The following is a 17,537-nucleotide window of genomic DNA, read 5'->3' as shown; positions in this document are numbered from 1 at the left end:
TGGTGATGGTGGTGGTGTGTAGGAAAAAAAAAAAAAAAAAAAGTAAATTCCCCCCCCGGGGGGGGGGGGGGGGGGGCTGCCATAAAAAATTCGAAACACGATCTTCAGTATAAACTGATAAAAGGTAAATGTAAAGCTATCCCTGTAACAGACCATGGAGTCTCATAGGGTTGTGAGACGACGAGGCTCCCACATTTTCTCTAGACAATCGGCTCACAGATGGCGGTAAGGTTGTCAGCCTTATGCGTCGGCCGCCCTTTACACCCATGGTACTCATTTCTGTTAGAGGCTGAGTCGACCCCAGGGTTATAGTGCTGCTGGAAGGATTAGGTCAATTGAAAAATCCAATGACCTCATCGGAAATCGAACCCACGGCCTTCCAGCTTGTAGCATAGTGTCCCAATATAAACTGATACAGAAGAGAAACGTTGAACGACCAAGAATAAAATATACATATTGAAGGTAAAGCGGGGTACTGGGTTATCTATATTGAGACCACAGAAAGAAGTTCCGTAGATGGTGGGGATAACGGCGTTAGGGAATTCTCAGTCTCTATTTTTCTCTCTTTACTGCAGTCTCCCCTTTGGTCTATTTCATCCGCCCCTTATCGCATATCTTTAATTAAGGTCTTTACATGGTTATCGGTCGTTATCAATATTTGTGTGAACAGAATGGTTGGATGAATGGAGGGGGATGTATGGGAAGTACGCTGGAGGGGGAAGCATACGAGCTCGCGGGTTCATCCGTGAGACTTCTTTTCGTAACCGCAGTATAAAGAACTGGAAAAGAAGATGAAGAGGGAAAATAATATAAAACAGGCTTCCTCCATATGGAGGGACCCGTCAGTAGCAGGTTACTGGGAATATGTTATAGAGAGGATGTTGTCAACAATTTTAATTCAAGTCTGATTCGTCAGCATTCCTTTATGAAATACGAGGACACTGTTATTGCACGCGTGACGGAATGCACTGAACTGAGAGAGTGGATCTGTTCAGTCAACGATCTCACTTCTATCAGTGGTTTTTAAATGCAATTTTTATTAAGCCCAAGAAATCTAACAATTTGTGCTTAAATAATTCCTCTAGGTTGGGGGTGCAGTAGAGGAAAAAGTCCTCTCAAGGTGAGGAAGTTTATTGTTACAACATATTACATAGAACATGCTCTTGTGAATACGATAATGAAACACCTATTTCCTTAAATTAAGGGAGATTTCTTAACAAGTTGAGCAACCACTAGCTTTTAAAGGAGGGACAAAAAATATTTTAATGAATTCATTACATTATAAGAGGTTAATCAACTCCGTCCAGTGTGACTGATAAAATGTCTTCTTCTTCTTTTTCTCCTTTTTAACCTTTCATCCTTGACATGTTTCGGTCTGAGAGACAATCTTCAGGCCCGAACAGCAGACGACACTAAGAGTCCTGTTCATGAAACAACGGAACCACGAGGCGGTAGACACTCATTTTCCTTTGAAGAGATGCGGTATAAAGGGCACGAACCAAATTGGTTCTAAATTTTAATAAAGTCTTTTTAAACCAAACTTGTAAATAGACTAATTGTAATGACTTACAAATATTTCAATATATTGATGCATGTCGCTGTAGTTGTCAAGGGCTCAGACTTTATACCCATGGCATTGTGATGATATTGTGTGCATGTACGAGTATTGATACTGACCAAATTCATTGTAATAGTAGTTCCTGCATGTATTGATATATCCTGCTGAAGATGGTCTCTCAGACCGAAACGTGTCAAGGATGAAACATTAAAAAGGAAAGAAAGAAGAAAACATTTTATCAGTCACACTGGACGGAGTTGATTAACCTTTTATAATATTGCTACTGTGACGGACCAGGTTGAACCAAATCGGGTTCATTACATGCTCTCCATGCATTGATCTCTAATTCTTTAATCAATTCTTACTTTCAAAATATTTATTTCATGATTGCTGGCCATATTTTTGAATGAATAACGTCCTCCAATAGCATTTTATTCGCGTTCTGAAAATTATTTGTAGTTCGTTACAAAAATAGAACTTTTTATATCAATCTGATGTTATCATTTCAAGAATTAACCATTAAAATCCCTGCTTTTTATATTTCACATTACGAATAACAAATAAGGATTAGAGTTTCCGTTTTTTTTTGTTGCTAGTGGGGTGGGACTAAGTGCCTTGTACTGCGGCCACTTCTGGCCTATTGTACCAGCCCCAGATGATAGGTGAGAGGGTGATTGTGGAGCAACTGGTGGAATGAAGATTGGCAGGGGAAACCGAAGTACTCTGAGAGAACCTGCCCCAGCGCCACTTTGTCCACCACAAATCCCACTTGACCAGACCCGGGATCGAACCCGGTCCGCCGCGGTGGGAAGCCAGCGACTAACCGCTTGAGCTATGGCGCGGCCAGAGTTTCCGTTTACTCCATTTCACGCAACGAGGATGACATGGTAACTTCGACGTAACATAAATCGATTGTTGCAACCGACGCAACAGGCAAGGTCCATATAATAGGTACATCGTCTTAAACGTTTATTTACATAATACGATTATTATTAATTCTTAGAGCCCTAATTGATACTGTCACGTATTTACGGGGTGCATGACTATAGACGGGGTATGGATTGACACAACTCGAAACTACGCTTAATTACAGCGCTACCACTAATCTCCACAATTCACAGTCCACCACAACACCCGCTAAGCCTTTTCCAGCCTGCTATGTTTTAACCAGTCGTTTCCTGGCAAAGGATTCTAAGAACGGAGATTCTTCGGCTTCCCGCTCCCACGTCTTTTCTTTGCCGACTCTCGTACAAGTCTGCTTGCCAGCTGCAACTGCCAGCTGTCAACTATCTCGTTGCCATCTCTTCTCATTTGTTCCGCCACCATAAGAGACTCCCTCAGTTCTGTCTAGTGAAAGTCAGAGGGTCAGAGTTACTTTACGACTGGCGGTTTACCGCCAATCAGTTCGTCTTGGCGTCAGGCCCCTTGAGGACCACGATCAAAGATTTTATTTCAACTGAACTCTTGCGGTAATAGTCCTTATGTAACATCCTCTCTGACGAGAAGATGGGTTTGTCTCTGAATACGCAATTCTATCTAGCTGCCGGAGATCCTCGTTATATAGCTTCGGGGCGACACCAACAGAAAACACAATTTCCTTACAATTCCTCTTTTGTTATAGAGGTGTGTTTGCCTCGCAGTTGCATAGAAACGGTATTCTATTGTTGCTTGCCTGTTCATTTCAGCGGGAACCTAAGTCTACTCAGGCTCCGCTATTCAGGCTTTCAGGCATCTTGTCACAATACTAATTGTGTCATTGAATTATTTTAGAGTTGTTATGTTAATTAGACGGACTAATTACACTCGTTATGATCAATACATACGAGTATTTGGACCGGTTCTTAATGTAATATCATTTTTCAAATGAACTTTATTATCAAATTAATAGTGCTTAATTAGCTAAGCAAGGGGACAACCTTACCGTCTAGTGAAATATAAGGGGAAATTCATTTCTGAATGTTCAGTGTCATATCTACAGAGCGATTCGCTTTGAAACACTTCATTGTACCTATGATGAATGAAATGACAGATCTGTGTCAATGAAGTGTGTCACTCTTGTATACGTTTATTCTCAGAGATTACTACGAGACGCTTGTGAATTAGATTACATACATGAACTATCTAAAAAAAAAAACTGCGTGGCTTTAATCCGCAAGCGAACTATACCGACCGAGTGACCGCCGCTTGTCGGCGAAGGTAGTGACAGCTTGCCCCGTTCCAGACCCACACTTCTCAGAAAATCTGGTTGTGCCAGGAATAGAACCCGGGACCTGTGGATCTGTAGCCAGGGACTCTGACCACTAGACCACACAGACGTTCTAACGGGTCTACATGCTAAAATATAATTTTGGAGATAAGGTGGATAGCCTCAACTCAACCTCAAACCTGGCTAATCAGGGCCTAACTTTCGCCTGGGTGCTACTCTTCCAGCATTGCGATCCTGCCAGATGCCTACACCCCTGCTAGCGTAGCTCCTCAGGTCATCAGGTTACGGAAACCACCCATCATATTGAATACTGGCTCACGGTAGGATTGACTTGTTGCTACTGAATTGAAAATTTTGCGGAAGGAAGCAATCGTGGCTTGATTAAGTACCATCATATTTTCATGGAGGGACTGAGGAAAATCACTAAAACCCTCAGCAAGGATTATCGCTGCCGAGATTTGAACGTGGCTCTTAGTTAATAAAGTCAGAAAGAGTTCTGTCTTCTGGGATATAACGCCATGTAGTCCATTGAAAGTCAACCGACGTTTCGGAGGAAGATGTCGTCTCCATCTTCAGGGTCGAAGATATGACGTGTTCCTCCAAAACGTCAGTTGACTTTCAACGGACTACACGGCGTTATATCCAAGAAGAGAGCACTCTTTATAACCACCGCTATGATAACTTCAAATCCTACATTGAGAAAGCACTATGGCTTTAGTCAGCTTACCCAGCGGTCATTATCCTTTTTAAAGAAGGCAGAGGAGGATAAACAAATTCAGTTATCATAGTTCATATTGTTGTTTGTCATCACACGAGAAAGATAATCGTAAGCTTACAGGCGGAATACATTCCTTTGAACTGAAATATTTAAGAGCGTTCATGTACGCTATGCTGCTCACTGGCTGACGCAAGTTCAGGGGTTATTTGCACTACTCCGCGAGGTGTAGTATTCAGCAGGACTTTTATTGACGCATGCGCAGACGGTCGTTCCCGTAGTTCGTTCGCCTGCATTGCCTTGTGAGGAGGGTTGGCGCTGGCAGTAAGGCAGACATACTAGCCGAGTAAGTAGCGTAGAGGAGCTGGTGATTACGGTCGGCAGTCACGAAGGTGTGCGGAATTTTGTGTGCGAATTGGATTTATGTCGATAAGAGAGTAAAACATCGGTGCCCTAAAGTCTCGAAGAACCTGCAGTCGGATTTAGTTTGCTCGAAAGTTTATTACGTCATGGGCGAGAAAAGCGAAGACGACTTGTTAGATCTGGGGACCACGTGTAGTGCTGAAGGAGAGAGAGTGGTTCTCAAGCGAAAGATTACGCTTCAGAACGGCGTTGCAATTATTGTAGGGACAATAATAGGTTCAGGGATTTTTGTGTCACCAACAGGAGTGTTTATACAGACCAAGTCAGTCGGTGTTTCTCTAATAGTCTGGCTATTATCTGGCGTGTTTTCTATGTTAGGTGCCCTCTGCTACGCTGAACTAGGAACATGCATAACCCGCTCAGGTGGTGATTACGCCTACATTATGGAAGCTTTCGGTCCGCTGTGGGCTTTTTTACAGCTGTGGGTGAATCTCGTTGTACTTAGGCCAACAACTCAGGCAATTGTGGCCCTGACTTTCGCTCAGTATGCTGCCNACCGCCGTGAAAGCCTCAAATCTTACAAATATTGTATGCTTTGAAATGCCCGGTAGGTAGGATTACCAACCGCTAACAGTGAAATACGGAACGCAGATAAGCTGTACCAGGAAGAAATTGTGATATTTTCTTCAAACCCATATGATTAGGACACCTGCAACTGAAAGCTGATAGTTACACTATTCGGTTATTCATAATTGTGTGTAGTTACCAGAAATGCACATAGACTACGTTAAATTTACCAGAAGGACCTCCAACATTCGTACTATCACACTGTTTGTAATTTTTAATACACAACAAATGTTTTTAACTATACTTAGGCACGTTCATGTTTTATTTACATATAAAATCTCACGTGCCTAACTTAGATGATTAATTTAATATTGCCGTTAAACCAAGAGCTGAATGTATATTTCGCATGAGCTTCAGTATCGTTGTTTACCATGTACAAGAACTAATTTTGTCTTAACAGAAGTTGCTGTTTTTTTCGAAGAGTTTCTCGCCCTAGAGAAGTTTGTAGCCTACATTTCAAATACACCTCAAAAAAGTACACAACGACCGACATGTTATTGTCACTAACATAAATTGAAAAGTACCAAAGTCGAATGGTTTCTAGTGATATTATATTCTTCCTAAGTTTCAATGCAGACCTTCAATTGTATTGTATTGGAGAGGGTGGGTTTCCCCATGCATTTAGACCAACTGTTGGTCCATCGTGCGTCCCCCTATGATATTCTACCAGTCTCTATTCCCTACCGGTACTGGTGCGTGCCATCAGTCCCGACTCAGCCAGCGAGTTCGGCCTCTACTGGCTCAGCGGTATCTCGATGCTTCCCCCATCTACCAGAGGTGTTAGAGACTACTGTTGGGCGGGAAATGTCCTTAATTTGGCTCAGTGGTCCCCTTGGGACACGGGACCCACGGCTTAAAGTCCCTCCCGGAGGACTTGTTCCCTGAATTTTTCCACCCTTAAAAATTCCACGACCTCCGCCGGGTTTGAACCCGCGTACCTTGAGTCACGAAGTGGGAACGTTACCCCTAGACTACGGAGGCCGCTCAGACCTTCAATTGGTGCGAAAATTATTAAGTGGGGGCAGACAAAACTGGCTTATGGACATGCTGGTACCGCTTTTATTCCATTTTTTATTCTTGCTTTTTGGTGAAAATGATTACCTTGATAGGCCGCAAGTGGAACAATGGAATGGTAACTAACAGGGGAGGGGCCGCGCCATAGCTCAAGCGGTTAGTTGCTGGCTTCCCACCGCGGCGGCCCGGGTTCGAGACCGGGTCTGGTCAAGTAGGATTCGTAGTGGACAAAGTGGCGCTGGGGCAGGTTTTCTCCGAGTACTTCGGTTTCCACTGCCAATCTTCATTCCACCAATTGGTCCACAATCACCCTCACCTATCATCTGGGGTTGGTGGTACAATAGGCCATAAGTGGCCGCAGTACAAGGGACTTAGTCTCATCCCACTAGCAATAAAAAAAATAGTGTGAGAGTCCTGCTGTGAATATATGCGCAGTGATTTCGTGTTTGTTACGTTTGTAAGCACTGGAGCCACCAAGAATCCTGTTACGCAAATACATCAACTTTAACAGTCTAATAGAGCAATTGTAACCACGCGAATTGCCTGCTTAACGCTCAATAATTCAACTTTCGTTCACAGTGTGTATACGAGGGTGTCAAAAAGTTCCCGGAATGGTGGTACAGCACTCTGATGGTAGGACAACTTCTTGCTCCAACTCCGCGATGGTCATTCTTCGATCACATCGAATCAGTTGTCGCACTTTTCTAATCACGTCTTCGGTTCTGGATGTTGAAGGTCTCCCGCTGCCCTGGTCATCCCCTAACGTCTCCTGCCCGTTCTTAAACTGGGAAAACCAGTTGTAAACTGCGGATTTCTTTAGTGCAGTATCACCGTAAACTTGCTGCAGGGCCAATAGCGTCTCTGAAGCAGATTTTCCCAATTTGCACATGAACTTCATGTTCGCACGCGGTTCGAACTGCGACATTGCGCCGAATGACCAACACCCACGTCTAATTCAAACGGAACAGTAACGACACTACACACTGAAACCTGTCCAGACCTGTTGTGCCTGCGAGCAGACATGCAGAGCTCCCCACCACAACGGTGTGTGCGCTATCTTATTGCTCGTTCTCCGTCTGCAGTGGAATTCCGGGAACTTTTTGACTGACCTACGTATTAATGGCTTTTATTTCATTCTCTGAATGAAATAATAATAGATTTCTGTGTTTGCGTGTGTGAGGGACAGCAGATAAGTCAGCACAATGTTTTCAAATAGGTAGATATCAGTACAGTGGATATCACTTGCAGCCTGTCACAGACACAACAGAGGCTGATAAATCGAAATATAAACTTCATATGTTCGATTCACGATTTTTCAAAGCGACTGGTTTCCGCGACAGATAACAAGAATAGGGAAATATAACGTGTTAGTACAGTTATAAAGTACGTACTCTAGGATTCTTACTTGGGGCCCAATTTTATTTCCAAATTAGTACACGTAGGCCACAGAGGTTCGCGAGAAAAAATATATAAAGCATTCGACAATAATTGAAGTTATTCGTAGGAAAATTCGTAAACGGCCGTCGTTCGAATTATTTTATCAATCTTAGATGCTGGCAATGACAAATTTACAAAATTCGAAATACGATTTTGCTTCCAATTCTGAGCATCTAAGACTTTAACAAAGCCTAGGAATATGAAATTGGAATTCGAACCAAAGGACCGTCTAATCGCGCTCACAAGATCCCATCAAAAACGATAAAGCCTGCGAGTTTTAATCAAAATGTCCGGATGCAGCCGGGCAGTGGATTATGAACTGAATGTGAATGTCGCGAGACATGATAACTGAAAGACAACTTTGAATGCGGAGAACATATTGTAACGTGTTTTGCTCCTGAAGACGCCGTTCGGATTGTTAATTGGTTTATTTAACAACCTACAAGTCGTAGCTACAATTAATTATAACACTGTTGCGGGTTTACACAATTTTTAAACCCTACACACTATTCTATTCACTCTATCCTCAGTAGTCATAAATTATTTATAACGCGGGAGCTATCCAAGTCTCTCTTAATTACACACTCCCAATATAACTGTCACACAATACGTCTTCACTGGCTGACTTCTCAGTTATCGCGCACTATCACAAATTATCACATCAAATCTTCTAACTACGCGTTCGGGTCTTCTTCCCGCGAATGCTACTATACAGGGCTATATAAATGAGTCATTCGTTTTTAAAACGCTATATTTTCCAAAGCAATACACATACAAATATGATTAATATATAAAAAGAACCGTAAACTCACCAAGTTTTCTTCACACTCTACAAATGTACTATGTATGCCCCTTGGGTCTCACGACACACGTCCAGGCGGTAGTCGAGCTCGTTCGACACATTTTGTAGCATCATCCTGTCAATGGTCATCACGGCAGCATCGATGCGTTCCCTCAGCTTTACTAGTGTTCTTGGCAGTGGGGGTACGTAAATACGATCCTTAATGTACCCGCAAAGAAGAAGTCACAAGGCGTTAGATCAGGTGATCTGGGGGGCCAAGTGAACAGAGCTATGTCACCCTCACCAACACGCCCAATCCAGCGATGCCGAAGTTCATTGTTTAGGTAGCGACGAACATTTCCGATACCACCGCAAAATGCTTTGTTTACATGGCGGTTCTTTTCCGTACTCTTTTGAATTCGCGTTGCACTGCTATAACAGACGAACATCTCGCATATTCCAACAAACAAAAACTCTTTTCTTGCTTTGTCGCCATTTTGTAAAGGTACTGAACTCATGCTGCCAACTGGTACACACAATACAACTTGGTGAGTTTACGGTTCTTTTTATATATCAATCATATTTGTACGTATAATACTTTGGAAAATATAGCGTTTTAAAAAACGAATGAATCATTTATAGTAGCCTTGTATTTCAACTGATTCCTTAGGCAGTGTAGTTCTCTTATAAACCCTCAGCCAGACAAAGGAAAGCGCCTCGCTTCCCTGTTGCCTAGTCGCCTTGTTTACAGGTGTTGCTGGGCACCGGCGTCGAGAGTTGTCTCCTGCTGCGTAGCAACTGCGGTATCCCCCACTACGTCACTATGGGAAGCGCTGCCACGTCACCGCGGGGGAGGGGGCGCCCACCGAGCGTTGCGTACTGATGGAAGGAGTGGGGGTAGGTGACGTCACTCGCGAGACGCAGAGTTCACATGATCCCCACTTCCCGATGCGCCATCCACGTCAAAATATTATGAATTTCTTGAAAAATTATACATTAGAAACGAATTTGTTGTTTCAAGTGGTTTCCACTGACGTTAAAAAAAATAGAAATGAGGACATTGCAGTCTGACACGGCTGACTAATTCCACTCTGACCCCCACCTTCAACGAAGTTTTGAAGCCACGAAAGGGTGTGAGTACAAACATGGTTGTTCCTGTGTAAGATTTGAGGTTTTCACGGCGGTGACTATGAAGAAAGCCGTCTTCTGTGATGTGGCGCCATGCACTCAGTCTGTTTCACCTGCTCTAGCTGGTTCGCTCGCGGATTTTTTCTTATCTTCTACCCTGAAGATGGAGGCGATACGTTCCTCCGAAACGTCGGTTAACACAAATTCTACACGGCGCCACATCCCAGAAGACGGCTTACTTCATGTTAGTTCCTGTTCACCTTGCGTAAATAAACAGTGCCCGTGACACTGTAAATGTAATATTTCATCAATTGAAGCCTACTACTTTGCATTTTTTCTTTTGCCTTTCACAAAGTATGACTATAGACATATTCTACCAGTATAATCATTTTCAAAACTTGACTTATTTAAAAGAACTATGTCACATTTCCTGCATTTGTGTATTCTCTTTTTTGTATTTCGTTTGTTACCCTTAATAAAGAAGCAATGTATTTAGTTGCGAGAGGTTAGAAGCCGTTGCAAAGGAACGGCTGGTGAAGACAGACTATAGAGGACTTATCGAGAACTCTGATGATTTGCAGAGATTAGCAATGGCGCTGTAATTACTTGTAGTTCCGATTCGTGCGTATAAGCCGTCAGTAAATCCATTCACCAATGCAGACCCCGTCTATAGGCACACACATAAATCGTAACAATATCTTAATCTCGGGTGTTCCAAAGATACTGACAATGAAACACTCAGTATACCGAATGTGAAACGAGCCCCATTAAACCCTATCATATATCAGTACGTTATATATTATTTACCTAGGGCGGACAAATTTCAGTCTTCCCATTAGCAGAGTCGATTTATTTGGTCTGTACTGGAACCTCCAGACTTGCATATCCATCACATTATCCGTGTTTATTTAACGTTTATTCAATTTGAAATTGCCATACCTTCAGTGCTGTATGCAAGAAAGTAACTGTTTACAGTTTCCCGTTTAATACAAATCCCGTTTTCGATAAACTTTTATTGAACTACATAAAGCAAAAGCATATAAGCCCACTCTGTCAGCTTGGTACTCCCGGATACTGTATTGCCGTTCGGTTATATTACCCGCACGCACTTGCTGTCGAAGAAGATGCCTATGTCGCCCGGCGAACGTTTCAGTCAGCGTTTAATTCAGCCGTAAGCTCTCTAATTGTGTCTAGTTTATCTTGAGAACTATGTAGAAGCATGGGCTGTTCTTCGTTTATTTAATGACGCTCTTTCAACCAAAGAGATTATATAGCGGTAAATGAGAAGGAAGGTTGTCATGAATAGTGAGTAGATAAGGGTTGTGAAGGAGGCTGTCATGGTCTGTTCGAAGGTGTTTTTCCGCATTCACAGCGAAGAAACCATGAAAATCATAAATAACTTAACCTGTAACTTATCCAGGATTCGAAGTGGGCACATCCCTAATAAAACTCTGGAACGTTACTATTACGCCAGTATCAAGCTACAAAATTCGTCATATTAAGGACAAGATAGGGCCATTCTCTTGCGATAATAATAATGACACTGGCAAAAGGTAAGCAAGGTGCACTTGTCCTTTTGCGTAATTAATTCTTGACTTAGACGCTAGATAGATTTGAATGGTTAGCTTGACGCCCCTGCCGTTTAACCCCCGGAGAAAGAGCCGCTGGTACTAGTTGGATAGGAGGCTGGGTGGGCCCCAGAGCCGGTCTAGACCCTGTGAAAAAGAGAAAAATCTCTTGCCCCTGCCGGAAATCGAACCCTGGTCGTCCAATCCGACGTTACACCGACTGAGCCATCCCGTGGTAGCGGTATAATTTGTTACCGATAGGATGGTTGTGAAAATTCTAGAAACAACAAGGCCATATTCGAATGCAGGTCAACATCTCTTTTAATCATTGGGTAGTTCTTTAGTTAAGGCCACTGTGCCATATGAAGGAGTTTCTTTATATCTTTGCCTTTATTTTTAATTTCGTCGTATTTCTTCAAACCCCTTCTTTATTCCTTTTCTATCCCCTCGCGTTCTTCTTTCACTACCTTTATCTTTTTTCTTCCTTGATTTATTTTCTCTTCTTTTTTCTTCATTCTTTCCGCTCACACTTCCTTCAGTTCCTTTAGCTTCATTCAGACCTCTTATCGTTTCTCTGTTACATAGCGTTCTTTTGTTACATAATTTATTATTTAATTCGATAGGATGGCCGCGCCATAGCTGAAGCGGTTAGTCGCTGGCTTCCCACCGCGGCGGCCCGGGTTCGATCCCGGGTCTGGTCAAGTGGGATTTGTGGTGGACAAAGTGGCGCTGGGGCAGGTTTTCTCCGAGTACTTCGGTTTCCCCTGCCAATCTTCATTCCACCAATTGCTCCACAATCACCCTCACCTTTCATCTGGGGCTGGTACAATAGGCCAGAAGTGGCCGCAGTATAAGGGACTTAGTCCCACCCCACTAGTAGTAAAAAAGATAATTCGATAAGATAACTACGAAGACATTAATGGTCAGTTAATCAGATCGAGGTCCAGTCGTACTGGGAACATCTGTCACCCCCATACGCGTACATGGAAGAGCCATATTGCTTGGACCCTCATTTGCTTTGTTATTAACCCTTTAAAGCCCAGTGGTTACTCTATGTACCACCCACTTTAACTACTCAGACTTTGCATTCCGCCCACAGAATGTATCTGTGTGTTCGGTATGGTTCTCGCCATGAACAGCGTTTGTTAGGTTTTGTATACGTAAGTCAGACAGAATGCGTCAGCCAACCCCAGTCATCTGGTTCTTACGCAATTCTTGTCAAATTTTGTATTGAAGTGTTCCGAGACAGTGAACACGCACAGGATAACAGGATACACGAAATTTAGGGAAAGGAAAGTGAAATAACTCCATGAACCTACTGATTTATAAAAATAATAGGGGTATATATTACATGTTAATCTTTAGACACGACATAGAATTTAGTAGAGGACATGACCTATGACGACAACCTCTGTGGTGTAGTGGTCAGAGTTCCTGGCTACAGATCCAGAGCTCCCGGGTTCGATTCCCGGCGCTATCAGATTTTCTGAGAAGTAGCGGGTCTGGAACGGGCTCCACTCAGCCTCGTGAGGATAACTGGGGAGCTACTTGAATAGAAAAGTATCGGCTCCAGTCTAGAAAATCGAAATTAACGGCCGTGGGGATTCGTTGCGCTGACCACGCGACATCCTCTATCCGCTAAAGTTGGCACTAACTTCGCCGACAAGCGGCGGTCGCTCTGTCGGTATAGTTCGCTTACGGACTAAAGGCACGGAGTTTTTCTTCATGACCTAAGACATCAGATTCAGAGGTCATAAACGTACAGGAGTGGGGAAATTAATTTGTGTTAATATAGAATAGAATGAAATGTAAAAGATGATTATGAAGTGCGAATATGTAGGCTTTTACCAGGAAACTTTCATGGTATATCGGGAGACATTATCTCGCAAAGTCACGAAAAAACACAGGCAGGATAGCAGATAAGTTAGGCGGGATTTGAACCAAGTTTATCTCTACACTAGACTGCAGAGTGATTGTATAATACGTAAAGAATTAGAGTGGGTGGTATGGAGCTATTAGGATTAGGAATAGCTTATGATAACCATGGCAACCCAAAAACTACCTTTGGGTAGTAGAATTTACCAGCATGGCCCGTCACCTAATTTCGTACACAAATAGTTAAAAAAATCGCAAGAATATTTAATAAAAGTAAACATAAAAGTTGTCTCTGTGCTTAATAAATTAAACACAATGCCATGAAGACATATGGGGGCAGTGGAGGTAGAGCGATGTGGTCAGCTTCACGCCCTGGCTGTTTAACCCTTAAGGAAAGATACCCAAGTTCCCAGTGAGTAAGAAGCTGGGCGGGTTCCAGAGCCTCTCTGGAAGCTTTGGAGAAGAGAAAAATGTCTTAAACCCTGCCGGAAATCGAACCCCGACCTCTCCTGGCTTATTAATGCTGATAATAATTGTTAAATAGAAACATAACAGAAATGTATTGAAGAAAATAGAAACGATGTATTTTTTTGCGACCAGGATAGGTTTGAGGTTGTTTTATTTCGCGCTTACTTTCCAGTTATTTGCACACTTTCTGCTCACGTCTCTGTGAACTAAATTCCATGTGTCCGGTCTGATATTAGACACGAGTCAACGACGGCGATTGTGGCAGTGTTCCATTTGTTCAGTCCAGTCTTACTTCAGGCGTGATAACTGATGAATATGGACAATTAAAGTCACAGTAGCACACCCGTACAAAACCTGCTGTGCTGTCAGTATTACACTTCGTCTAGATACGTATATCAATTTTTGACCGTTTACAATCCTGTTGACCTTGTTTTACGAAGAAAGTTATGTTATATTTTAACGCACGCAGTCACAGGAGCAAGACACAACACAGAGCACAATACACATGAATGTAGAAGCGTGCTCCGACAGAGGAGGATTGGCGTGACTCGCGTATTTGAGATACGACGTATGGATGACGAATCCTGAAAGGTTTTAATATTTAGAATTTGTTATACATGACGAATACACATTTTAGTCATTTTATGATGGAGACATCATGGCATGCAGTGCAGTAGTTTGACGTGGATAGAGACACACCTGAAGATGGCACATTAGTGCCGAAACATGTAGTGTAAAAGTGAAGAGAAAGGTGAAATTGTGTGCACTGTAAGACGGTTAGCAAAAATACACATCAGCATTACGAAGAAAGATTAGCGTGTTAGGCCTGTTATGTTAATACTTCTATGCCTCTGTTCCCCATAATTTATGAAGAAAACTACGACTCTTCGTGAACATTTGTGTGAATATTGTATCGCAAAATCATAATGCCTTCTCACTTCATGATTTTAATTCCTTACCATTAACAACACCAATTAAATTTTTTTATATTGACACAACCTGTTTGTGTTTATGAATGTTACTGTGTATAACTGGAGGGCACTATGCTGCAAGCCGGAAGGTCGCGGGTTCAAATCCCGATGAGGTCATTGATTTTTTTTTTCAATTGACCTAATCCTTCCAGCCACACTATGGCCCTGGGGTTGACGCGGCCTCTAACAGAAATGAGTACCAGGAATATTCTAGGAATATATTCTTGGGGGTAAAGGGCGGCCGGCGCGTAGGGCTGACAACCTTGCCGCCATCTGTGAGCCGACTGTCTACAAAATGTGGGAACCTCAACATCTCACAACCCTATGGGCCTCCACGGTCTGTTACAGGGATAGCTTTACTTACCTTACTTTTACCATCAACAACACCAATTTAATTTTTTTTTGTATTGACACAACCTGTTTGTGTTTGTGAATGCTACTGTGTATAATTATGGGGGTACGCGGTAGCGTAGTTGGTTGAAGCACTGTTACTAGCCGGAAGGTCGCGGGTTCGATTCCCGATTAGGTCATTGGGATTTTTAATTGACTTAACCCTTCCAGTCGCACTATGGCTCTGCGGTCGACTCAACATCTAACAGAAATGAATACCAGGAATCTTCTGGGGGGGGGTAAAGGGCGGCCGGCGCATAAGGCTGATAACCTCACCTCCATCTGTGAACCAGTTGTCTAAAAAATGTGGGAGCCCTGACGTCTCACAACCCTACAGGCCTCCACGGCGTGTTATAGAGATATTTTTACCTTTTTTACCTTATGGATTAATCTACTGTTGTGTTTTTGCACACCACAACAGCACAACTTACTGTAGTTCTTCGTTTTTGTGAGTTTTCAGTCTACGATTGTCTTCATCCCTTATCTTCCCATGTCGCTGTCAGCCTTGAAGAAGAATACGTCATTGAAACGAGTAATAAATCAAATGTTGATAACAATGCGTGGTTTCCAGATCTGAAACTTGTTTAGTACAGCAAAACAATGAGGGTAATTGCCTGTGGTACTTTACTTAGTGACCCGCTGAACAGTTTGACTTCGGGATGAGCTGTTGCTTCGAATTACGAAGCCCCTCACATTGCAGTGCCACATGTGTAGTGTATGCAGTTGAGCAGCGTCTTTCATTCACTTAGAAATAAATTCGAGGGAGTCCACAGGACAATTAGTTAATGTATCTGGTGCCTGACCCGGGTTCGAACCTCCTACCCCTCTAGTTCGAGTTCAGCCCCTCCAACATGCGAGACAATATATAGTTAAAGGTAAAGCTATCCCTANCAGGCCGTGGACGCTCATAGGGTTGTGAGATGTTGAGGTTCCTACATTTTCTAGACAATCGGCTCACGGATTGAGGTAAGGTTGTCAATCCTACGCGCTGGCCACCTTTACCCCCCCCCTCCCAGGAAGATTCCTGGTACTCATTTTTGTTAGAGGCTGAGTCGACCCCAGGGCCGTAATGCGGCTGGAAGAATTACGAAGTAGGTAAATTGAAAAAGAAAGACACGCATCGAGACTCGAATCCGCGACCTTCCGGCTTGTAGCATAGTGCTTCAACCAGATACGATACCGCGTAATTTTCGAATCGGAAGCAATAAAATAAAACTGCTTACGGAATATGAAAATATCACTCAAAAAAATATTATTTTTAGAGTGAATGCCGCACACTGCTAAACAGCTTCAACAAGAGCGCCTTTATTTCGTTGTCTCCGGTTTGAAAAGCATAGGCCACGGAAACCCCGACATTAATTTAGAATCACGTTTTATGTTTCAGGCTTATTGACTGCAGTGAACTGCGTGAGTGTGAGGTGGGCCATGAGGATTCAGGGATTATTTACCGCTGCTAAGTTGCTGGCACTGGTGGCTGTTGTTATAGCTGGTATTGTCCACATTGCAGGAGGTGAGGATATTTTGCATGACTGCAAAATTTCACTGATCCGGTCGGTATGGTTAAAAGGGTTGTATGGATTAGACAGTAATTCAGATTAGCGAAGTGATAATATTGTGACATGTAGACCCGTTGCTGGGCAACGACTCCGTAAACATATTCCCGCCAAACGACTGCGCAGGCAACAATCGGATAACTTCCGTTTCTATGCAACGGCGCTGTAAATACAGTAGAAGTAGAGGTGAATACAATCTCTCTTAATTTCATCCTGAATTGGGTTGTGATTTGTTATATGCGACATAATTTCAGAAATTCCGAAATTGATGTCAGAATTAGAAATGTAGGCGAAGATTTTCAGGCAGTTCAGCAGTAATTGGTCTTGAAGGAGGGGAACGCTTGAAAGAGTTTGATAGAGCGTCGCTGCTTCTGCTTCTGCTGCTGCTGATGATGATGATCTGCACTGTACCCTTCTTAATAAACAACTGAACAAATGGAACCGGTGTTAACTGCGCTACGATTAAGCTTAGAATGTGATATTTTGAATAACAGGGCCCACATTAGGAAAATTTAACTTTATGCAGTTTAAGGGGAATGTGAGAATGCTTACAAAATTTTAATCGGAAAATTTGGAGTGAAGGGAAGATTTAGGAGATCTAGGCATAAATGGAAGGATAATATTAAAATTTTATATGGCCGTGTGGGGCATTGGATTTTAATGGAAAACCTGAAGGGTGAACCAGGGTGTAGATGAGAAGTAAAGTTGTTCTTATGTTTAATTAAACATATTCCAATGATTCCTTGTGAAGAATGGAGGTATAGTTCCACGCTTTCTTAATCTTGACACTGCGTGTAGGTGCAGTCCCGGTACCCATTGATAAGAGGCCGATTGGGCCCCAAAGTTTGTCCGGACGTTGTGGAGAAGAGACAAATATCTTGCA

At 42.8% G+C, this 17,537-nt stretch overlaps 1 protein-coding gene across 1 annotated transcript in view; it reads left to right on the top strand.

Moving 5' to 3' along the window:
* Positions 1 to 9,581: 9,581 nt before the first annotated feature.
* LOC111866608 (large neutral amino acids transporter small subunit 1) overlaps positions 9,582 to 17,537 on the top strand; it is a 28,848-nt gene continuing 20,892 nt past the window's right edge. The window contains exons 1-2 of the mRNA XM_033752351.1: positions 9,582 to 9,598; positions 16,486 to 16,611. Coding sequence (XP_033608242.1) covers positions 16,527 to 16,611 — 85 coding nt within the window. The 5' untranslated portion in view covers positions 9,582 to 9,598; positions 16,486 to 16,526. The remainder of the gene's footprint in view (positions 9,599 to 16,485; positions 16,612 to 17,537) is intronic.

The sequence above is a fragment of the Cryptotermes secundus genome, unplaced genomic scaffold (genome assembly GCF_002891405.2).
Source record: "Cryptotermes secundus unplaced genomic scaffold, Csec_1.0 scaffold704, whole genome shotgun sequence".
In the NCBI taxonomy this organism is placed as follows: domain Eukaryota; kingdom Metazoa; phylum Arthropoda; class Insecta; order Blattodea; family Kalotermitidae; genus Cryptotermes; species Cryptotermes secundus.
Note: the sequence above shows the minus strand (reverse complement) of the source record. Positions and strands in the feature narration are given on the sequence as shown.